The following is a 24,264-nucleotide window of genomic DNA, read 5'->3' as shown; positions in this document are numbered from 1 at the left end:
TCAAAAGGCTTTATGGCTGCTATTAGCTACTGCAGTTGTGATTTACAAGCTAATTCAGGCTGGTGTGTGGATGAGTATGCCCAGGATCCTTTTTGCCCCATTTACATAAGTCAGAAGGACTAAGGTATGTGCCCAGAAGCAAATATTTATATCTCTTTCAAAGTCCTTTGGCGAGCCTAAGTTTACTTTGTTTTATATAAGCATACTTGCAATCGCCTAATGTTGCTGATCTCAGTGTTGGTCATGTCTTCCTACCATGACACCTCTATCCAAGAATGGTTGGTGGAGAGCAGGACTGCAGCATTTGCTTAATTGTCAGCAGTTCCACTAAAAGCATCTGCCTTATTGAGGCCAGAGAAGAAAACGAAGCTAAGAGAAAACTCTGGAAGAGTCTTTGTGTGACAATCTTTGGTTTCTTGTTACAGTGAAGGCCAAATTTTGTTGACATTAATTTGATGTATTCACATACAACACATCCATTTTCTTTTTTTTTTGCCTTTTTGTTCTGTTTTGTTTGTTTTGTTGATGTTTCTCATGGATTACCTTGGCATCTGTGCTCAGGGATCACTTACTTCTAGAGCTTGGCAAACCATATGGGATACCACAGATCAAACAGGTTGGATACATGCAAGGCAAGTGTCCTACATGCTATTTTATTTCTCCTGATTCATTATTCACTTTTAAAATAAAACTTATTATATTATCTATTGTTCACTTATTTATATAAAATGATATATAGTCATGTATTCTCTATAAGGATATAGCTGTTTTACATGTAACTATAATGTGTTTATTAGTGTTTTATTTGTTTTAATTTTGCTAATTGTCAAATGGGAGCAAAAATAAATGATACTCCATAGGGAGTATTTTCATAGGTTGTATATGAAAGCAAAGATTAACCCAATCACAACTTAGATAATAGATTTGTAGTTGTTGGAATATTAAAAAAAATCATTGACAGAGCATACCATTACAAAATGCATACATGCTCCAACAAGTGCTTCCATATTTCCTTGCACATTTACCCTAATGACTAATATGTCACTAATGTGATTTGATCTGTCTATCTACAGCTTTGTTTTTAATAGACTCTAGCTCTTCTTGTTTAAAGACTTCAGTGGCATCACACTATAAAATCCAATACCACAGAAATGAGATCCCCCTACTACAAATCCATGTCCTTTGGCCTCCGGCTTTGAACTTGACTTAGCTGAGATAGTAATTTACCCAGGAGCCCTGTCACTTTGAAATAATTGGTTTAGTACATGGAGCATATTTATCTCTGGTCTCATTCATAAAAGCCAGAAACAAAAAAAGTTATTTGTAGTTATTATAATTAGTACCTTTGCTCAAGGATTTCTGGTTTGATGAATCATAGCTCAGGTGTCTTTGCACCTGCATTTTGAACAAACCCTCCCTAGCTTTTTCCATTAGAGATTTATTGCTCTCTTCAAATTTCTTTAGCAAACATGTATTGAATAGATATAGAGAACAAAGCTGAATGAGATAAAGCTTATTAGAAATAAGAGAAATTTAAGTGTCACTTTATTCCTCTAACAATTATAAAATTAATTATAACAATTAAAAACCTATATATGGCCTGGGGAGAGAGCTCCAGTGGTAGCATGCATGTCCTCAAATTCAGAGTCTTACAACTCTGAATTTAATCCTCCACAACAAATAATGCCCTTCCTCAGCACTGTACGATATGGTCCCAGTTATCCTGAGCACTGAATCCTCAAACCAGCACTGATACAATTGGAGTAGGTATTTCTGGAAGGATTCTGCCCCCAATAAAGAGAAGCAGATTATTGCAAATAATGGTGGAATGTTGTATTACAAGAACTCTTGTGCTCTATCGTATAAGTACAGCTCTGGAGTTAAGGCTATTCATTGTTAATATATTCATGGACCCCACAATTTCATTTGGGGGTACATATGCTAATGAAGTTTTTACCTACTATTAATTAGGAAGCGTGTGTGTATTTTCATTATAGAATTATTTTTGGTACTAGAAAATGAAGTTAGAGGACCATATACACTGGGAAAATTGGGAGGTTAAATAAGGCAGTAGATGCCTGCCTTGGAATATGGTACAATAGGTTTTTAAAAATTATCTTTATTTAAGCATCATGATTATAATAGTTACAGTTGTACAAGGATGTAAGGATGCTGGGATGCTGGTAGCATGAGCAAGATGGTACCCATGATGCATTCTTATTTTTTGTATTTTTGATGTTCTGACATCTGGGACACAGCTCTTCAAGAAAGATTGCCCCTCCCAAGGCCAGCCAGTTCCTCATTTGTAAATGACTCAACTGGGAACATACCTTCATAGAAAAGCTAACCAGGCATAGCACCTATACTTCACAGCCAGCTGAAATCATTCAAACTATCTACTCCTAAGCCTTATTACCTTTCCTCATCCATCTCTTTCTGCAAAAATGTGGCAATCTCACCCCTTGAAAACACTGAGAAACATGCTAGCTTTTCTATGTCTTCTGGTCTTTTGCTCTCTCACCATGTCTGAATAATAATCAAATCTATTTTAAAACATTGTGAAAAATGCTTAATTAAAAACGAAGGAATAAAATATATGCAGGGCTTCAGTAAGATATCAAAGCAAAATTTAAACAAATGGAAACAAAGACCACAAGCATATTTTGCAAGGATTTAATTTTCCCACTAAAGTCTATACATATGATGGGAAAGAGAATTAAAATGGGATTTAGAGGGGGGAATATTATATATTAGTAAAATAAACTTAAGAGTTAAGAAGAATGAATCAAACATTTTTCTCTGACCCCTCCCCTGTTTTCATTTGGGGCCATAGCATAGAGTGATTTCCAGCACTGGACAATATAATTCATGGGTCCAGGGCTTCCTCTGATCATTCCATGCTACAAGAATGCTAAGGAAGGAAAGAGATGGTTGGAGATAGAGTGCTCAGTACCCAGGCCCTTCCCTGTATTACTTCATTTTCTCATCAGCTTCAGAGATATCTTTTATTTATTTATTTTTGAATTATTGCATTTTAAATGTTTGTACATAAAAATAAGATGGTGCAAAATGCTAAATTACCCTCCCCCCATTGGAAGATTCTAACAAAGCAGAGCTGTCATTAGAGATTCTAAGGTAATAGAGGGGAAGAAGTTGATTGATCCTTGCTGAACTCTTTTGTTTCCAACCTAAGTTGACCGTAGAGACCTTCCCTGTGATGACTGTTTTTCAGCCATTATAAGAAAGAAATGAGGGAGCCAGAGAGATAGCATGGAAGTAGGGCATTTGCCTGGCATGCAGAAGAACACTGATTCAAATCCCGGCATCCCATATGGTCCACCGAGCCTGCCAGGAGCAATTTCTGAGCATGGAGCCAGGAGTGGTCCCTGAGCGCTGCCGGGTGTAACCCCCCCCCAAAAAAAAAAGAAAGAAATGATATTCATTGGCAAACAATTTCCCAAATTTTAATTGTGTAAGAATGGACTAGCAGAGATACCCAAGAAACATTTTTTTTGTTTTTTGTTTTTTTTGGGCCACACCCGGTGACGCTCAGGGGTTACTCCTGGCTATGTGCTCAGAAGTCGCTCCTGGCTTGGGGGACCATATGGGACGCCGGGGGATCGAACCGCGGTCCTGTCCAAGGCTAGCGCAGGTAAGGCAGGCACCTTACCTCTTGCGCCACTGCCAGGCCCCTCAAGAAATATTTTTAAATTCAATAAGACCATGTGGACAAAAATACTAGATAAAGCTAATACTTAGTAACTAGAAAAGGAACTTATGTAATGTAGCTATGACCTTTCATACTTCATTATGAACAGCTAGAAAATTCAACAAAAATACTATGGACTTATTTATTTTTCAAAATCTGAAAATTAGCAGCTCAAGTAAAAGTTTTTAACAATTGTGACCTTGGCAAGTTCATTAAACCTTTTCAGCTCAATGTTCTTATCTACAAAATGAAGATTATAAATGCAAGTAACAATGGATGTGTATACATATGTATACACACACACTATATACACACATACACACACACACACACACACACACACATATATATATATATATATATATATATATATATATATATATATATATGTTTATATTGTAGTGAAAGCTAGAAGAAATATCTGGGGGCCAGAGCAATTGCACAGCAGTAGGGCATTTGCCTTGCACATGGCTGACCCAGGACAGATTGTGGTTTGATCCCCGGGCATCCTATATGGTCCTCCTAGCCAGGAGTGATTTTTGAGTGCATAGCCAGGAATAACCCTTGAGTGTGGCCCAAAAGTCAAAAAAAAAAAGAAAGAAAGAAAGAAGAAAGAAAGAAAGAAAGAAAGAAAGAAAGAAAGAAAGAGAGAGAGAGAGAGAAAGAAAGAAAGAAAGAAAGAAAGAAAGAAAGAAAGAAAGAAAGAAAGAAAGAAAGAAAGAAAGAAAGAAAGAAAGAAAGAAAGAAAGAAAGAAAGAAAGAAAGAAAGAAAGAAAGAAAGAAAAAGAAAGAAAGAAAGAAAGAAAGAATAGATATCTGAAGTATCTGGCACATCGTACTAATTAATAAAAAACCAGCGATTGTTTGCACTATCAATTATATTAATTTTACTCTTGACTATTTGATGAAGACTAATAACAAACAATGGAATGAATGTAGAAGTGTTTTTTTTTTCTCAAGGGTCTAGCGCCTAATTGTTGGCAGAGCTATGACTAGAATCTACTTTTCCTGATTGAATGTTGTTTTCATGATGCTGGGTGAAAGAGCCTTTTGCCTGTCTCAGGATTAAAGGAACAGAGAGCATAAACTCTTCAATCTGCTGAATGGACCAGTACCTAATGGTATTGGAAATGGATAATGGGATTTAGAGACCACAGGGTGCTACAGGGGTACCTCTCCTTTGTGTCCTATACCCTTGTTAATAACTTAGTAAAAGTTGTAAAGAATATGCTAATTAGTTCTGTATATTTCCCAAAATTGAGAGGATCACAAATCCCACCAATGGCAGGGACATGACATAAAGGGACCTAAAGCTATCAGGCATATGGACAGGAAATCACCAGATGAGATTCAGTTGCCGTAAATGCATCCTAATACATCTGGGGACAGATCATCTGAAACAGGGATATTCAATGGGAGGATAATACTTGGAAAGCAATGAATGCTGAAAGGGACCTGAGGGAGAGTGGACAGAAAATTAGATCAGGGTTTTCATTGTGTTAAGCCAACAGAAATTGGTAATGCAATCGTGCACTGTGTTTTCCATGGTCCCCTGGAGCATCTGGGAGGAGAAAACCTCTTTCCCTCGCCAAGATCAAGTCTGTTCACCCTCATGCTGGGACTCTGAAGAATGGCCTGGCTTCGGTTATGGTAGAGACTAACACTAGTGAGCTGCCCCAAGATTCTGACCTGGCAGGATGGTAATTTTTTTTTTCTCTTAGCTCTTCCCTAATCCAGGTCTACATCTTGTTCACATGCTTTCTTTGGGAAAGCCAAGGGTGGATAGTCCTAAGCTCAGATCCTTTTAGTTGATGGGGAAAGATAGACCCTAGACATTCATTTCCACAGACCCAAGATGTCTGCCATCATTCTTAATAATCGGGTTCTCTCTCCCTACCTTGCCCAAGCCTTCTTCCCTAGCTCAGCTGTCTACAAACAAACTCACAAGCATTGATTTATCATCAGTGATGTTCATCTATTAGGATCAGCTCATTCTCCTGATTCTTTGTGCATGCTTCTCAGTGCAGTGCCTCTCTTAATATTTGTTTCTTCATGTTTAAAGACTGTCTTGGGCTGACCAAATATCCCTACTAAGTTCCAATGAACACATCATCTAATTTTCTTCTAGCCCTTGACTGACCCACACCTTCCTTTTAGGAATACCCCAGGACTACAGCTGGGATCAGCTGAGAGGGAAGTAACTTGAAGGAGAGCACCCATCCAAATCATGGTGCAAGAACTTTGCTCTGACCAGCCCATGATCTCTCCACATAACTTCTCTGAGAGATCCTTCCTTTTCAGAAACCCTGAGCCACTGCTTAAGAATGTCAATGTCAATAGGGCTTTTGAGATGCAGTAGAGACTAGGAGAAGTCTAAGACCATTTACTAGGCTGGAAAATGTTACTGCTTATTTCTTTAAAACATCTTGGCTTGCTCAACTCAGAACGTGCTTCATCATTCCCATGGTCCAGGTTTGCATTCAGGGCAATTTGGCTTCAGTCAGCCATTGTCACTCAACACTTATAAATAAGTGGCTACTCTTAAAATTGCTCCTTAAATATTTTCAAGCTTTCCATTTACTAAGTAGTCACTGTATGTTTTCTTGGTGCCTACCATTCTACTAGTCTTGGGCAGTTTTGGCAGGGTAGGGTGGCAGGGGCTGGGGGCAGGTCCTAGTGGGGAGGGTTCTGAATGAAAAAGGCATCACTGTGGAAGAACTTGAACTTTCCATGCTGGTGGGTCATGGATATAAATGGCTGGCAGCTGCCAGCACCGTGATTTATGAGTGATGCTCCCAGCCAAAGGAAGTCAGGAACACTTTGGAACAGCAGACCGCTGTGTCCAGGGCATCTTAGTATATTTAGCAAATGAGATTGCAAACCACAGGGAAAAAAAAGGCTGAGTGGGCGGAGTGGAAGAACATTCTCTGGCCAGAAACTTGCTGAACTTGGAGGGCCAGGAACTGGAGACTTTGCAGAGGTGGGGAGAGTTGTTCTTTGGCTTGTCCTAGACAAATAAATCACCACCAAGGAGATAGACCAAAGGCCAATTATATGGAGTGTTTTTTTGGAAAATCATCTTCCAGGCCCTGTAAATCATCTCCTGGCTTAGAGGACATTCAGATGTGCCTGGAGGGGGTATGCCAGTGCACTCCAGTGTCAAGTGGAGGAATTACATACATTGCTTTTGAGGGCCAAGGAAAAAAACAGCAACTACTTCTCCAAGTGCAGGCAAGCTATAGAAGAAGGAACTCTTGGCTCTGGACTTGAGTAGTGAGACTCAGATCCTCTACCCACTGTTGTTGATTTTCACTGACTTTCAGTCCTCTACACAGTAAAGTTTGGACTTGGCTCATCTCTAAAATTCCTTGTACTCCAGAAAATGTGTCCCATATAGGATGAATCTTGTATCCTCTTCTGGTGATAGTCCAAAGGAAAACTTCCTGACTACCATGAAGAAGTCAGTCTTATAGGGTAATCTTATGGGGGTGCTTGGGTTTTCTTGCAGCTAGGACAGAGCTGTGAAATTGGGACCTGGAAAAGAAAGTGTTTAAGAAGAGGATCCCAGAACTCTACTCATTCCCTAGAGGGTCTTGATGGAAGATGACATCAAGGTTGCTCCACTGCAGAGCTAGGAACAATCTCTATGAACACAGGATCCAGAAGCTTGGGCTGAGGCCAGAAGGAGGGAAAAGATAAGCTGGTCTTCAACCATATTCTGCATGGTGACAGGGACTTTGACTTGCCCAGGGTTGTGGAGTATTAGAAGGACTCAGATCACTGAGCTGATCTACAGAGATGCCTCTTCCCATGGGAACAGAGTGTGGGACCCATCACTGCTGTAATCTAGTGAGCCTGTGTGACAGCATCATTGTGAGCATTGATCTTTGCCTTCCTTCACACTCCTTAGAATGGACCAGAGTGTGAGGATAAACATCTTTTTCCCAAAGCATCTTTTTTTCCCCAACTGAACTTTGTTTTACTCACTTAGGAAAACTTTGGCTGCATTTTTGAGTAATTGAAGCTCAAGCTTTTGAGGATGGGGTTTACCTGGTTAAGAAAGACATTTCCCACCCCCGAGTATAGGGTATTGATCAGCCTTCACATAGTGTGTGAATGAGAAACAAGGCAATAGGGAACCTGGGCCTTTAGAAGGAAAGTCTGGTGGGACCCCAACTTAGTTGCTAATTATTTATTTTGTAGTCGACAAATGAATTTCTTACAAGTCTATTTTGTTGTTTGATTTGTGACTGAGCTTACTTAAACCTTCTTAGATTTGATGATGCTTGGATTTGATGCCTAGTTATTTTAGTTTGTACTAACTCAGGGGGAATGAATTCACAAAGTCAATAAAATAATTTATCATCTCAAAAGGAATTCTCCTCCAAGCTTCAAGATTCTCTTCTTTCCACATTCTAGAAGAGAATGAACAAATATTTATAGACATATTTTTTTAAATCTTTGTCATGTTTATATTGATTCTCATGGAATTCTTCCTCATCTTTAACTTTCTAGAACAAAATTTTCCTTATTGCCCTCATTAGTTGAATATGACAATTCTCCTGTCCCTGTGATTAATTCAGCACACACCCAACATTGATTAAGTTCCTACTTTATGAAGGTCACTGAGTGAAAGGGAGAGACTTGAGATAGAAAAGATGCTTTCTTGTCCAGAATTATAGGGCAACCAAATGTGAGATGACATTTATCTAAAGAATGAGATGCCCTGGCAGAGAGACTGTGGCCGTTGTTTGCCTAGTAGCTTTTATCTCTACCTATGATAAACGAAGTCCCAAGCCCTTTGGAATGCCAGTGAATCAATCATGCTCTGAATCTGGAAAATGGCAGAGGTGGGATCCGAACCCAGATTTCTTGATTGGCTTTGTGCCCTGAAATCACTCATTCCTTACCCTCTGTTGGATTATCATCAGAAAACAAAACGTGTAACTGAAAACTAAATGAAATTCCTTTGTAAAAGATGAAGTTAGCACAAGACAAATGGAAGTATGAAGCAGCAAGTTAATACCACTGTTGGAGTCCCATTTTTTAGGGTGGAAAACTGAGCTTTGGGTACTTCCAGTCAGGACTGTAGTTTAGTCTGACCAGAAGTGAAAATGGCAGAGTTGTCTTAAGTTTCCAGCCCAGTTTTCCTTGTCTGTGATATTTGGAGGCAACAGCCCTATGTAAATCCACTTATGTGGAGGTTTCAGCTAGCGCCACTTCCTTCCCTGACCACTGGGAGTGAAAACCCTGCTCTGTTTTGAGGTGATCAGCTTTCCATATGCATAGAACCATAGTTCGGCTCCCTCTTTTTCATCACCTAAATGAGGGCAGTTAATGTTTAAGAGCAGGGAATCAGGAGTATAATGATGGATAAATTATAAGTTTGGGGATAGGAAAATTCAAACTGTGTAAATATGTATTGGAAGCCACTAACAGAATGTTAATGCAGCTTTCCCATTAACTCACTAACTGAAATTACAGAGTGGAATGGGAGCCGACACCCACGGGTTGGTTATGGTGTTTTCATATTTAGAACAGCAAATGATAAATGTCCTTCCCTCAGACAGAGAAGCAATTGACACGTCTTTGGAAGGGGTAGTTACAATGATGATGATAGGAAGTAAACATTATGGGCACAGGAAAGGGCTTGGGCTACCTGGGGAGGTGGAATACTGGGCTCTGTTGCAATCCTGTGTCCTGAAGAGTGTCTCTGAGTTCAAGGACTCACTTTGAAGAAATCTCAACCTGGTGCAGGTTTTCTGGCATGCCCTCCTGCATTAAAGGTTGGGCTTCTTTTGCTTTCAGTCGCTTTGTGTTTTATTAGGGGGGGTGCATATATATGAGCGCTCAGAGCTTACTTCTGGTTCTCTGTTCAGGGATCATTCCTGACGATGCTCAAAATCCCGTGTTGCTCGGGATTAAATAAAGCATTAGCTCTCAAAAATATGGTGAGCTGTTTTTCATTCACACACTATGTGAAGGTTGGTCAATACCCTATACTCTGGCAGCGGGGGTGGTGGTGGGGGTGTCATTCTTAACCAGGTAAACCCCATCCTGAAAAGCCTGAGCTTTAATTGCTCAAAAATATAGCCAAAGTTTTCCTGAGTGAGTAAAGCAAAGTTCAGTTGAAAAAGGAAGATGCTTTGGGAAAAGATGTTTATCCTCATACTCTGGTCCATTTTAGGGAGTGTGAAGGAAGGCAAAGGTCAATGCTCATAATGATGCTGTCACACAGGCTCACAAGATTACAGCATTGAAGTACACATTGAAGAGGGTTAAATAATATATTAATGTGTGTTCTTTTTTTTCTTTTTTTTAAATTTTTATTGTGACCAAAGTGCATTACAAATCTTTCACTGCATCATTTATGGTACATAGTGACAATGAATAAGGGGCATTCCCACCACCAGTGCTGTCCTCCCTCCATCCCTGTTCCCAGTATGCATCCCATATCTCCCTCCTTTACCCCCCAGAATGCTCGTGCAACTGGTCTCCACTTTACAGCTTGTTGTAGATTGAGCATCCATTCCACCATCATTGGAGATAAAATGGATAAGAAAAAAGGGAGAAAAAAATTTGGTGACACCTACCAAAAAAAAGAAAGAAGAGAGAGGAAAAAAAGAAAAGAAAAATGGAAGAAAAAAGAAAAAACAGACCCAGCAAATAAAAATAAAAATAAATCTCTAAATAATAACCACAAGAGTGAAAAAGAAAGAGAAAAGTGGAAGAAAAGAGAGAAGGAAAATAAAGTCAAAAGCTAACAAATCAAAACAAAACAAGAAAAAGTATGGGTGCTGGAGTGGCAGGGTTTGGTGTCCCCCCCCCACTTTTTTTTTTTTGCATAGGCACATAATGTGTGTTCTGATAAAATTTATAGAAAGAGGCAGTGGGGAGAAAGGCTAAGGGAGGCAGAATGAACTATGTTAACATCACAGCGCAGCTACTTTGAAACTAAAGGCTCACAGACAAGACCCTTAAATTCAACTCTTGAGCCTTCAAATAGTGAAGAGGCTCACTAGGGCTTCACTAAATGAAATAATATTTTTAGGCATTCCTTATGTACCAGGTAGATAACAGAAACCTATTAACAAATTATTAGTTATTATTACATCATTATTTCTGCTACTCTGGGAGAAGTTGTATAGCCCCAATAATAGTATTCATCTCAGAAATATTCTGAAATTCTTTTTCCCAGGCTCTGTATACACTGAGTCTTCACATGCAGACTCATATCCCAGCCCTCCTGGAGACCAGATGTCACTGCTCCAGCCCTTCTCTTGGGATAACTCAGACAGTCACACAGGTTTTTGTTGGTCCATTTCTCAAGATTTCATTTTGGGCTCACAGTTTATTGGGAACACAGAGGGAAAAAAAATCTAGTTCTTACTCATAAGCACAATTTACTCACAAATTCTAGTTGCTGATCAAATTATTTCTTGAACATTGCTTCTTTTCTTTGGAGTATGTATGCTGTACCCCTAAACAAATGTTCTTTTCACCACAATACTCCAAAATTTTAAAAGGTGAGTGTTGTGTGTCTGTTTTGGTCTTCTCTCACCTGATATAGGAAGGAAAATGGTGTTATTTATCCCTATGAGTTAGGCAGTTCTGGAAAGGAAGCTAATTCATAGGGTGGACTTAGACAAGGATTCTTGTTGTGAAGGATACGGATAGAAAATCCAGGCCCATTTTCTCTTTTAACAGTCTTGACATCATGAAAAGTTATGAGTTTTCTTCTGAAAAAATACAGATGAGGGGGGTAGACTGGGGAGACAAAATAAAGCAATAGTCTAATAATCACTTTATACATATCAGCATGGAATAAGTTATCATAACACAAGGCTTTGGCAAGGATGTTCAGAGACAGAGCAACATTTGTGCAATTTATACATGATGCAGGTTGTGGCTTGGTACCTGCTCTTTCATTTGAAACCACTTCATAACAGTGAAATATGTACATTTCCACTTTCAGGTTCAGCCATCTGTTGTGGCCAAGAAATGAAATATGTGTAAAGCTACTTACTGCAAGCGTGGATGGTGGAAAAATAATAAAAAATAGTCGAAACAGCTTATGGCAGTCCTGCAATAAGGTTGAATGGCACTACTGCAAATATTCAGGTGTACTTGGAAACTCAAAATATGACTTTACTTGGAAGAAAAGTCTTTGGAGAGAGCTTACTTGAGGCAACAGTTGCACATGAGATCTTCCTAGTTTTAGGGTGGGCCCTAAATCTAATGTTGTTATAAGAAGAAGAAAATAAAATTAAAAAGAAATTTAAATAGAGAAGAAATTTATCCTAGAGAAAAGGGGGGACATGAAGATGGGTTCAGGATTAAGAGGGATGGTGCCACAAGCCAAGAAATGCAGTGATGGATAGAAATTTAAGAGCATGTGGAAACTCACTCAAGGACCTTCTCTGAGAGCCCTCAAGGGTCGTACAGTCTTACTGACCCCTCAAATTCTAGTCTCTAAAACTGTAAGACAATGAATTACCATTTGTATTATTCTCCTAATGATGCCTTGTTCTGGTAGAAGTAGATGAATAGTACTGGTTATCCATACCTCAGAAAGGAAATGGGAAATTGAAGTCTGCATATAATTGCAAACTATTACAACAATTAAACTAAAAAATTCTTTAATCTTCAAATATGATATTGAGTAAAGACAAGATAGAGAAATACACCTTCAGGTTGATGCCACTTACATAAATATAGGTTAGAGCAATGCACAGTGGTTAGGGCACTTGCTTTGCATGTGGCCAACTTGGGTATGATCCTAGCATTCCATGTGATCCTCTGAATCCTGCTAGAAGTGATCTCTGAGCACCTCTTGTGTGAACTAAAAATGAACAAAAATGTTGTTTTGGGGGTCCAGAGAGATAGTACAGTATTAAAACTACTTGCAAGTAAGTGGTCAATCCTAGTTCAATCCCTAGCAGCACATACTGTCAGGGGGTCACAACTGATCACAGCAGCTGGAATAACCTCTAGAACACCACCAGTTGTGCTTCAAACAAACACCTGAATAAAAATAAAGTTTTTTTAGGTTATGCACCTATAAAAGAAAATTACCCAAACATAGGATATTATGTGCTATAAGTGGGAAACTCAATGAAGAGAGAGAGGTAGATGGAACAGAACCCAGAAATTAAGGTTTGCTGGAAACTTTTACAGAAAAGGGACCCCTTAAACAAATCAGGCAAAATTTTAATATTTGCTTAAGAGCCAATGAAATAAAGCTATTTGCCACATCTTTGTGTTGCTTCCAATTGTTTCCTATTAAACATTCTTTAAATGACAAAGTTTGGTTATATGTAATAGATACAGTGTTGAGCATGATTTTAACAGTAAAGATGCCTGAATATGAGTTCAGAATATTATCATCTTGAAATTTCAAGAATTCTGGATTTTAAAGCGCTCAAAGACTATGGTGAAGTTTAATCTGATGCTCAGAGGTTAGGTAAGTGATAAAACAATTGAGAGGGGCTAAGGGCTGATGTGTGACTTTGAACATAGAAACTCCATGAGCCCCTTTCCTTAGCTGTGAAACAACAGTTGCATTAGCAAGTTCTAGTCAGTACTAGAATCCTTCACTTTGGTGCTGTGCTTCTCTTTACTCTCTAGTGGGTCTCCTGAAGCAAATGTAGATGTAGTGGTGGTGATGGTGGTGGTGGTGGTGGTAATGGTGATGGTGTTTGTGTGTGGAAACTATAGAAGTTGGTGGAAATTGTTCTTGTTAACGTTTCTTTACAAGGAAGAGCCTCCTCTGTCCATAATCCAAGGAATCAAAGGATAGGAGGATGTCTTGGAGAAGTAAAGTCCAAGTCAAAAGGAAAGTAGATGGTTGCTGAAAGGACATAAAGTGATATGCATGGGACCTCTTCATTAACAGTAGTGCAAACCACAATGCCTAAAAGGGGAAATAAAAGGGAGTGGGAGAGAGTGAAAGAGAGAAGTAAACTGAAGTAAAATGACTTCCCCAGAGGCAAGAGGGTGAGAGAAAAACTGAGGACATTGGTGGCGGGAAAGGTACAGTGTTAAATAGTACTGGACATCTTATGACAAACTTAATCATGAACAAGTTTGTAACATGGTGTTTTTATTAATAATATTATAATTATTAAGAATTAATTTATCTTAATTCTTATGAATTAAGATAATTGTTGTTTTAATTAATAAGAAAAGAGAGTAGAGTTGACTTTTGTGTGTTTGTGGTCTTCACTTCTTGTTAGCCTGTTAGCTTTGGACAAGCAGTCCTAGAGGGCTCAGGCCCTGCCCTTTCCATACCATCCTAGGTGTAGCATTTTTACTGGTCAGTCCCTGCCCTCTCTCACACCTCTGCCCCTTCTCTGATGTTTCTTAGGTCTATTTAGGTCCCAAGCCAGCAGTTCAAGGAATATATTTCAGGAGCAGACTGCTGGCATTTCAGGGCCTTCGGCATAATGTGGCCTTATGCAGCCGGTCGAGGGTAATTTTCCCCTGAAGGTTATATTGTGACTTTGGTCATTGTTTAACTAATGTTCACTTAAATGATTTCCCTGGGTTAATGAGTCATGTGGCAAATTAGTTGAGGACTTTCACACCCTGCAGGTAAGCTGGGGTGGTAAGAACTGGTGATCCTGATTTTCATTGAGTTATATAGTGAGGGATCTGCTTAGCATAGCTTTATGGTTCTTAGATCCTAATTACAAAAGCAAATTAATGGGATAAGGGCCACAGCACTTGAAGAACATCTGGATGATGACCTGGATGCTTGCTTTCCTGATATTTTTATCCTCTCTTCTTTTCTAGAAGTCTCTCTCTTACTCTCTCTCGCCTTATCTTTCTCCCTCTCCCCCTCTCATTCCTTCATTTTCCCCTTTCTGCCTCTTCCTGCCCCTTCCTTTCTTCCTCTGTCCCCAACCTGCTCAACTATACCACTATACCTAAACCACAAGTCACAAAGAACTGAGGTCTCAGATTATCAGCCGGATGCCTTGACTCCTTCCATCCCTCTTGCTAGAATATCTCTTTTGTAACCTCTCATTAATTTGAGCAATATTGAGAACTTATCTTGAGCTTCCTTCTCCCATAGAGTCTTTGGAGAGATCTCCTCTCCTCCTCCTCCTCAGAAATCCTTGAATACTCAAAATATATACTGGTAGTCCAGATACCATTTCCCCTGACTTCCTAAGCAGGAGATAAACTTCCTAAGTTTTATTTCTCTGTGAAATTGATAAATGCACATATAATAGTGTTAATAAATAAAGGTAAATAGAAGAATAATATAAGTGACCTAAAATAATAGTCTAGTCATATTTTGATATTCCATAATATTTTCTCTGTATATATGAAAGATGTTATTGATGAGAAAAGTAGCCTGACTTTGTACATGTTAACCTACCATCTCCTTTCATTACCAATAAATACTATGTGCTAAAGAGAATAGATGAATAAAAAGACATAGTACATGTTAAATATTACAATGCTATTATTAAATGTTTAATTTTTAGTATATATATCACATCTCAATTCCAGGAAATGGTATAAATTCTCCTTGGAGCAGTGCCAGTCTGAAAACTATTAAAGTCCATGAACTAAGTAGAGAAATTATAAGAATTCAGAAAAATTTAAAGAAAAGTTATATATTTTATATAGTAATTAATATTAGAAGCTATTTTAATACACAGCATTTAATAGGAGCAATTCCTATTAAAGTAATTGCATATTTCCTGCATACACATAAATCTTACATCTCTCCACATTTTCTTACATAAATGGGAAATATATTCCAGATTATCTTTGTAGTAGCTTTTTTTCACTGGGTGAATGACTAACAAATACATAGCCATCTATCTATCAATCCACCATTAGTATTTCTCAGCCTTTTCTGGCCATTGCCCTCTTCCAGTCCTGTTGCCTTCCTGTGACCCCTTGTTCTACTGGTTGGCTACTAGTCTCATGCCTTGGTCCCCAGTTATGAGATTCTTATATGTTACCCACTTGGGATATCCTAGGGAATATCTGTTAATAGTACTACAGTCAAGGCAGAGAAAAATTTTGTACTTTATAGTTTCACCATCCTACAGTTTCACCTAATTTTTGACAACAGGTAATTGTATTTCTGTTCCTAACTTTTCTCTTTATAAGAAAACATGAAATTGTACAAATATAATGTATATTTTGAAGGATGGATACTTTGATTCATGCTGATAGATGATACCTATCTATGGTTGTTGCACATATCAATAGTTTTTTTCTATAGCTGACATATACCCTGTTGTATGTTTGAAGGGATTTTTAATCCCAGTGAAGTCCAGTTTATCATTTTTTTTTTCAAAGATAACACTTATTTTGTTTGCTTTTTGAACCACACCCAGATGTGTTCCTTCCTGGCTTTTAGCTTAGGGATTTTTCTTGGTGGACCTTGAGGACCATATGGATTGATGGGAATTAAACTTAAATTGACCACATGCAAGGCAAGAACCTTACCTGCTATAAATATAATACTCTAGCATGAGTATTAATTTTATAACAATATGAACTCCACATCAATGCACGTGATATTGTTTCTTTATCTTTATTTTTGTTTGTATTTTATAGTTTTTAATACATAGATTTTTCTTATTTTTAAACACATATATTGTGTATTTTTAATAATTCAAAATTGTACTACTACATAAATTTTAATTTCTAGTTAATTTATTTTGATCTTATTTGTTTGGGGACCATATCCAGCAATGCTCTGGGTTTACTTCTGGCTCTGTACTCAGGAATTGCTCTTGGTTGTACTTGAGGACCATATAAGATGCCAGGGATTGAACTCTGGTTAGCTGTGCAAGGACAATACCTTAGCTATTATACTACTAGCTCTGGCCTTGGTTTATAAAAATAAATTTCTGGTGTCTTTGCAAGGCTCATTTATTATTTCTAGTAGCATTTGTTTGTGAATTATTTGAGATTTTCTATGTTCGATAATTATGTCATTTGTCAATTTACAATTTCTGTCTGTAATAACATTTATTTCTGTATATTGCCTTATTCCACAACTTCTTAAGAATGATGGATTAGATAATCATAGTACCTTATCACTATAACACAGGTACTAAGAATATATAGTAGGAATGATGAGAGCAGAACTGTTTACCTCATTCTTAATATTAAAGGGAAAGTACGAAATTTGTCATAATCAAACATGAAGCTCATTGTAAATATTTCCTAAGGATGTGTTTTTTATATTTCTAGTTTTCACAAGTTTTATTCTTTAATTTGTATATATGGGAAAGTCCATTTTAAAAATATTGAACCAGGTTCTTCCTTCTCCTTCCCCCTACCTTCCCCTTTCTTCCCCTCCGACCCAGCGCCTGGGCTGGCTATCCATCCGGTGGCTAGCCGCTGCGGCCCCCAGAGGAGCTCCTCCTCCGGGCTGGGGTTCAGAGGAGAGTCCAGGCCATGTCCAGGAGGTGAGTGCTCCTGATTGTGACATCACATCCATCCCCTTGACGATGGAGCTTATTACTAGGAAGGAAGATTCAGTCGGAGAATAGCCAACGAGATGGGTCACTGGGAGCTTCTCTTGTGTGGCACTGAGTGGAGGCATCAGGGGGTTGGAGCCTTGTGATCAGGGAACCTGCCCCCCAACACTTGGAAGGACCTGGTTTCAGTGATGAGACATGGGGTATGATGTAACCCGTTTCCAGGGGGATGTTGACAAAGACATTATCTGTCCTATTTTCAGTGGAGTCTTGGAGGAGCCAGTGCAGGCACCTCATTGTGAGCATGCTTTCTGCAATGCCTGCATCACCCAGTGGTTCTCTCAGCAGCAGACGTGTCTAGAGGACCAGAGTGTTGTGAACGTTGCCCACTTGCGCCCAGTCCCTTGGATCATGCGGAACATGTTGTCCAAGTTGCAGATTGCCTGTGACAACGCTGTGTTTGGCTGTAGTGCTGTTGTCCGGCTTGACAACCTCATGTCTCACCTCAGTGACTGTGAGCACAACCCCAAATGGCCTGTGACCTGTGAGCAGGGCTGCGGCCTGGAGATGCCCAAAGATGAGCTGCCAAACCACAACTGCATTAAGCACCTGCGTTCAGTGGTCCAGCAGCAGCAGACACGGATGGCAGAGCTGGAGAAGACCGCAGCGGAACATAAACACCAGCTGGCAGAGCAGAAGCGAGACATCCAGCTGCTCAAGGCATATATGCGTGCAGTCCGCAGTGTCAACCCTAACCTTCAGAATCTGGAGGAGACAATTGAATACAATGAGATTCTAGAATGGGTAAACTCCCTGCAGCCAGCCAGAGTGACCCACTGGGGCAGGATGATCTCCAACCCTGATGCGGTGCTCCAGGCTGTCATCAAACGCTCACTGGTGGAGATTGGCTGTCCTGCCTCCATCGTCAATGAGCTGATCGAAAAAGCCCATGAGCGGAGCTGGCCCCAGGGCCTGGCCACCCTAGAAACAAGACAGATGAACCACCGCTACTATGAGAATTACATGGCCAAGCGCATCCCCTGCAAACAGGCTGTTATTGTGATGGCCTGTGAGAAGCAGCATATGGGTGAGGACATGGTGCAAGAGCCTGGACTGGTCATGATCTTTGTGCACGGAGTGGAAGAAATATAGGAGATGCCGGAAGACGTCAGGAAGAGAGGGAGGCCAGAAAACCCATCTTCCAGCAGCTGGACCCCGGGTCCTGCGACTGTCCTGACTACTGTGGCTGCCGCTTAGCCACTCATCTCCCTGCCTTTCTGTCATTGAAGGCTTGGGGCGCTTTGCTCCACCTTTCAAGTGGGGAACCTAGATTACTTCCTTTTGCCTAATTCCCCCTGAGATGGAAGATTCTAAATTTTCGGCCCAGTTGGCCAAGTGCCCACTTCTTCTAATTGTTCTGCCTCGAGTCCCTGGTTCCTTAGGTTTTCAGAAAGCACAGATACTCGTGTTCAAGAGGATCACAGTAGAGTAAGGAACCTCTGTTTGCTCACTGCTCCCAAATCAGGGATCGGAGCAAGCAGGTCTGTTGTCCCTGAATGGCATTTATACAGGAGCTTTGGAGAACAGAGATCCCGAAGAGAAATGGAAAGGGAGTCCCAGCACCCTAGCAATAGGGGGACCAGATGCTGGGGAGCCTGGACCTCTGTGCCAAGCATGCCCTGTTCAGCCAGCTGTATGTAGGTGCTGGGGGAGTCGGGGTGGGAGAGAGTGCCGACCTGGCCGAATGACCTCTTATTTCCTTTGCCTTTGTCACAGTTTGGGAGGGCTGGAATTAGAGTTTAGTCTGATGGGATCAGTTTTCTCAGCAGGAAGCAGCTTTCTGGCATTTGCTGAATAGACTGGCATTGCCTCTGTGACTCAGGCCTCGCGTGCTCCCTTAAATCCCTTCCCTGGGATCACAGTACTTATTTTGATCATTTCCTTTGACCATTGTTTTTATTTTACTTCTTTCCTCCCACTTTTGTCTTTTTAATATATATATTTAGAATTGCCTAGTTATGGCTACCATTTTTCAGCCCAGCTGCCACATTTGCGACAATTTAATTTCTTTACTTTCGTTTTTGTTTTTTTAAGAAAGAAAAAAAAATGAACAAAATGTAAAACTTTCAAAAAAAATATTGAACCAACCTTGCATTCCCAAGATAAAGACCTTTAGGTCATAATATATTATTATAGTTTAACATATTGGTAATTTGATATGCTAATATATATTGAGGGTTTTGAATCTATATTCACGGTGGATATAGTTTTAATTTTCAATATAAAATAATTTATATTTTATATTGTTTGTTACTTGATAGTAGAATAATACTTTATAAAATGAGTTATGAAATGTATTTCATAGATGAGTCTCTCCATATTTTTGCATGTTATTATTTCTACCTAGATGTTTCTTTGAATTAACTAGTGAAGTTTTCTGGATTAGTTTAATGTAGGTTTTGTTGTCATAGTTTTTGCCAGAAGGTTTTTCTGCTGATATATATTTTTTTTATGGTTCTTTTTTGAAAGGGGTATAATTTTCATCTAATTTAGAATTTGGGCCAAAACTATATCTCTTAGTATTCTTTTACTATATTTGATATATATAGATATATATATCTTTGATATTATTAATTACTTTATTTTATTCCCAATATAAGTGATGTTTTTTTTAATCATCTCATATGTTTGGCTAGGATTATTATTAATTTTAATGGTCTTTTCAAGAAACAGAAGTTTGAAACCATTGATTTTATTTCCATTATTTATTTTTTATTATTTGATTCTATTGTTGAATTCTATTATTGAATCTATAATTAGATTATTTTCCTACTCATTATGTAACTTTCTTGTTTATTAAGATTATGAATAAACATGGTTATAGTTAGAATAAATTTGAATTAGTGTTTTGATTTTCTTACTCTTTTTCTCTCTCTCATTTTGGGGGGGGTTTCGGCTACACTTGGTGACACTCAAAGGTTTCTCCTGGCTATGCACTCAGAAATCACTCCTGGCTTGGGGGGCCATATGGGATGCTGGGGGATTGAACCACGTTTCGTCCTAGCCTAGCACACACAAGGCTGATGCCTTACTGCTTGTGCCACTGCTCTGGCCCCTCCTTTCTAATATACACAGTCCTTAAATTTTCTTTGGTTATTATCTTGCTGAATTAAATACATTTTTATTTTTTATTTTTATTATTATTATTATTATTATTTTTTGGTTTTTGGGCCACACCCGGCAGTGCTCAGGGGTCACTCCTGGCTATCTGCTCAGAAATAGCTCCTGGCAGGCACGGGGGACCATATGGGACACCGGGATTAGAACCAACTACCTTTGGTCCTGGATCGGCTGCTTGCAAGGCAAACACCACTGTGCTATCTCTCCGGGCCCCACATTTTTATTTTTTGACTTTCATTCAATAGAAAAGTATTTTCTAGACTCAAAACATCTTTGTTAATCTGTGTATTACTTATACCTAAGCAGCTCAATAGCCATATAACGAACAATATTCTAGATAATCTTTTTGTATTCATTACTCGTTTAATTTTATATGATAAAATAATATCCTTGAATTATTTAAGTTCTTTTTATAAATTGAAATTTATGGTCAAAATATGGTATGTTTAGTGAGTAATCTTCTGTCTTCTTGAGCAGACTGTGTATTTCTGCTCTGAATTCATATCAGGTTTCATAGTTCCAGTTAGTTGGTTGATAGTGGTGCTCCTGCTTTCTGTAGACTTGGTGATTTTATCTATTTTATCTATTACTGAGAGAAAAGTGATGAAATATCCAACCACAATGGTAAATTTGTCTATTTTTCTTTTTAGTTTTATCTCTTTTTTTGGCTTCATGGATTTACAACCTCTGTGGAAACTCCAAAGTTGTAGGATTGTTCTGTCATCTTGGTGAGCAATCTTTTTAGTATTATGACATGTCTGTCTTGGTAACATTCTCTGCTCTCTAAGGGGGTGGCAGTACTCATTTAATGATGCTCCCCAACTGGAGGAGACCTCAGAGAGTCTAGATTGGGAATTATTTCTTGTATTTCCTCCAAGATAGTCTTTATTCTATTCCCTTCACCTCAGATGCACCCGTGCATGAGAGAATTTGCTATTTGACCTGAGTCACTTTTTTTCTTTTAAAATAGCTGACATTGTCAGAGTCTGTGCCTTCCTAATAGTAGCACTGAAATTTCTTCTCTAGTCCTACACAGTAGAAACAATGACCCCATTTCCCAAGGGTTTTTCTGTGAATACACTGGGAAGTTCTTGGAGAAGAGTGAGCATGAGTCCCTCTTGTGCCTAATGCTCTCTAGGCTCTAGGCTTCACTCATCCTATCCAACTCTTGGCTTTTGGCATTTCTTAACAGTGACCTCTTCCTTAGTTTTTTAGTAGGTTGAAGATCTGGATGATGTAAATAATTCAATGTTTGCCTATTGGTCCATGAGTGGTATTCTTTGCTGCTGTTTATATTTGAAGTATAAAGAGGTTCCAATAATTCATTTGCATTTAAAAATATAGTTTATGAAAACTATAAATTTTGTTCAAAATAAAACAATATTTAAACAATAATCAAGAATATTAAGTATGGATAGATATATGCAAATTAAATTAATTTATAAGTCCCATAATAAAAGGAAGAATCATCTGATCATCTCCATAGACACAGAAAGCATTAAACAAGATCCAACATATATTTGTGGTGAAAATCCTCAGGCAAATAGGAATTAAAAGAATTTATCTCAATATCATAAAGGCCAGGTGTAATAAGCACACAGTGAACATTGACCTTAGTGGGGAGAAGTTGAAATTACTTCCTATATGTTCACTTTTTTGTGGGGGGTCCATACCTGGCACAATCAGGGGTTAATCCTGGCTCTGCACTCAGAAATAGCTCCTGGCTGGCTTGGGGGACAATATGGGATTCTGGGACTCGAACCACCATCCATCCTGATCAGCTCAATCAGCCGCTTGCAAGCTATCTCTCCGGTCCCAGATGTTCACTTTTTTAGTAACTCTTCAACACAATATTGGACATTTTTACTACAGCTTAAACAAAAAAGAGAAATCAAGAGAATTTAAATGTATATAGAAATATGACTCATTATCAGATGGCATTATTTATACACATAGAAAGTCCTTATGATGTCACTAAATACCCCCTAGAATTAATAAAGTTCTACAGTAAATTAGACTACAATCAATGCTCAGAAATGTCTTACATTCCTATGTCAGCAATGACACAGAGCAGGGGTCCTCAAACTTTTTAAACAGGGGGCCAGTTCACTGTCCCTCAGACCATTATAGGGTCTGACTATAGTAAAAACAAAACTTATGAACGAATTCTTGTGCACATTGCATATATCTTATTTTGCAATGAAGAAACAAAACAGATACAAATACAATATGTGGCCCACGGGCCATAGTTTGAGGACCACTGACATAGAGGAATAAATGAAAATAAAAAAGAACCTATTTACAATTGTATAAAAAACTTTCAGATAGCCAGGAACCAATTTAACAAAGTAGTTAAAAGACTTATTTAGTGAAAATTTAAAAATTGCTTTTGAAAGAAATGAAAGAACATACAAATAAATTGAAACATTCCTTGCTCATGAATGAGAAAAATCTTTGTTGAATTTTGAAGTACACCTGACAGTTCTCAGGGATCATTCCTGGTGGGGCTCAGGGAACTAAATGGTATACCAGGTTGGTGCATGCAAGTCAAATGCCCTTTCTGCTACACCATCACTCTGGCTCTGGATCAAAAGAATCAATATAATTAAAATGACCATCTCACTCATTGTAATTCTCATGGAATTTTTCAAAGATATTGAATATATATTTCTAAATTTTATTTGAAGCCATAAAACTGAAATAGCAAAAAAATTAAATAAATAAAAAAACACTAAAAAATAGAATTAAAAAAAAAAGAAAAGTATTACATTCTCAGACTTTCATCATTACTACCAAACTAGAGTAACTAAAACTATGTAGTACTTGGACAGAGACAGATTCTCAGAGCAATGGAATGGAACTGAGAGGCCAAAGGTAAACTCTTATACGTGTAGGTAATTAACTCACAATAAGGAGGTAAGGTTAAGAAGTGAAGAAGAGCACCTCTTCTGATGTTGGCAAAACTAGAGGGTTTAAAAAAAAATAGAAGTCAGATCTCCTATTTTGTGCCTTATACAAAGGTTAGTTCAAAAGAAAAGACATTGATGTCAAACCTGTTTCTATAAAAGACATTGATGAAAACATAGAACTTCTCAAGATCTTGACCTCAGAGAAGTCTTCAATGCTATGATTCCATTGGCAAAGCAAACCAAAGCAGAAATAAATGGTATTATACCAAAATATTAAAGCTCCCACACTATGAAAGAAAAAAGACCTAAGATGTCGTGATTAGGAAGGAATGTTTCCATATCACAAATCAAAGAACCAATATTTAAGATATATAAATTCCTATCCAAAGTTCCAAAACAATATAAACAATACCATCAAAAAATGGGGAGAGGAGTTGAATGTAGTTTCTCAGAGATGACATTAATATAGCCAGTAGGCATATAAAAACTGGTCATCATCACTGGTTATCAGGCAAATGTAAATCAAAACAAGGCAATATTACCTCACAGCAGTGAGAATGGCCTATATCAAAAAGTTCAGAAACAGTAAGTACTGCAAGAATGTAATCTATTTTAATGTAATCTAATTCAAGTTTTTTTAAAGGAACTTTTATTCATTTCTTCGTGGGAGTGTTTTTGTTTCAACCTCTTGGGAAAGCAATTTGTATGTTTCTCAAAAAATTTAAGGGGCCGAAGAGATAGCATGGAGGTAAGGCGTTTGCCTTGCATGCAGAAGATTGGTGGTTCGAATCCCGGCATCCCATATGGTCCCCTGTGCCTGCCAGGGGCAATTTCTGAACATAGAGCCAGGAGTAACCCCTGAGCACTGCCAAGTGTGACCCAAAAGCCAAAAAAAAATTTTTAAGACTAAAACTTCTATTTGATTCTATATTTCCATTCCTGGACATCCACCCCAAGAACAGACTGTTAATCCAAAATTACTTATGTACACCTATGCTCATCATTATTC

The 24,264-nt window shown here is 38.5% G+C and overlaps 2 protein-coding genes across 2 annotated transcripts in view; both read left to right on the top strand.

The window, feature by feature from the left end:
• LRMDA (leucine rich melanocyte differentiation associated) overlaps window positions 1–24,264 on the top strand; it is a gene marked incomplete at its 5' end in the record, with an annotated part of 468,042 nt that overhangs the window by 42,140 nt on the left and 401,638 nt on the right. The gene's annotated exons all lie outside the window — the stretch shown is intronic.
• On the top strand, window positions 17,025–18,791 carry LOC126031383 (E3 ubiquitin-protein ligase NRDP1-like). The gene has a single exon (XM_049789665.1). The coding sequence runs from the start codon at window positions 17,365–17,367 to the stop codon at window positions 18,316–18,318; it is 954 nt and encodes a 317-aa protein (XP_049645622.1). The 5' UTR covers window positions 17,025–17,364; the 3' UTR covers window positions 18,319–18,791.

Source organism: Suncus etruscus, chromosome 15 (genome assembly GCF_024139225.1).
Source record: "Suncus etruscus isolate mSunEtr1 chromosome 15, mSunEtr1.pri.cur, whole genome shotgun sequence".
NCBI lineage: Eukaryota > Metazoa > Chordata > Mammalia > Eulipotyphla > Soricidae > Suncus > Suncus etruscus.
The sequence above is the reverse complement of the archived record's forward strand: the minus strand, read 5'-3'. Positions and strand labels throughout refer to the sequence as shown.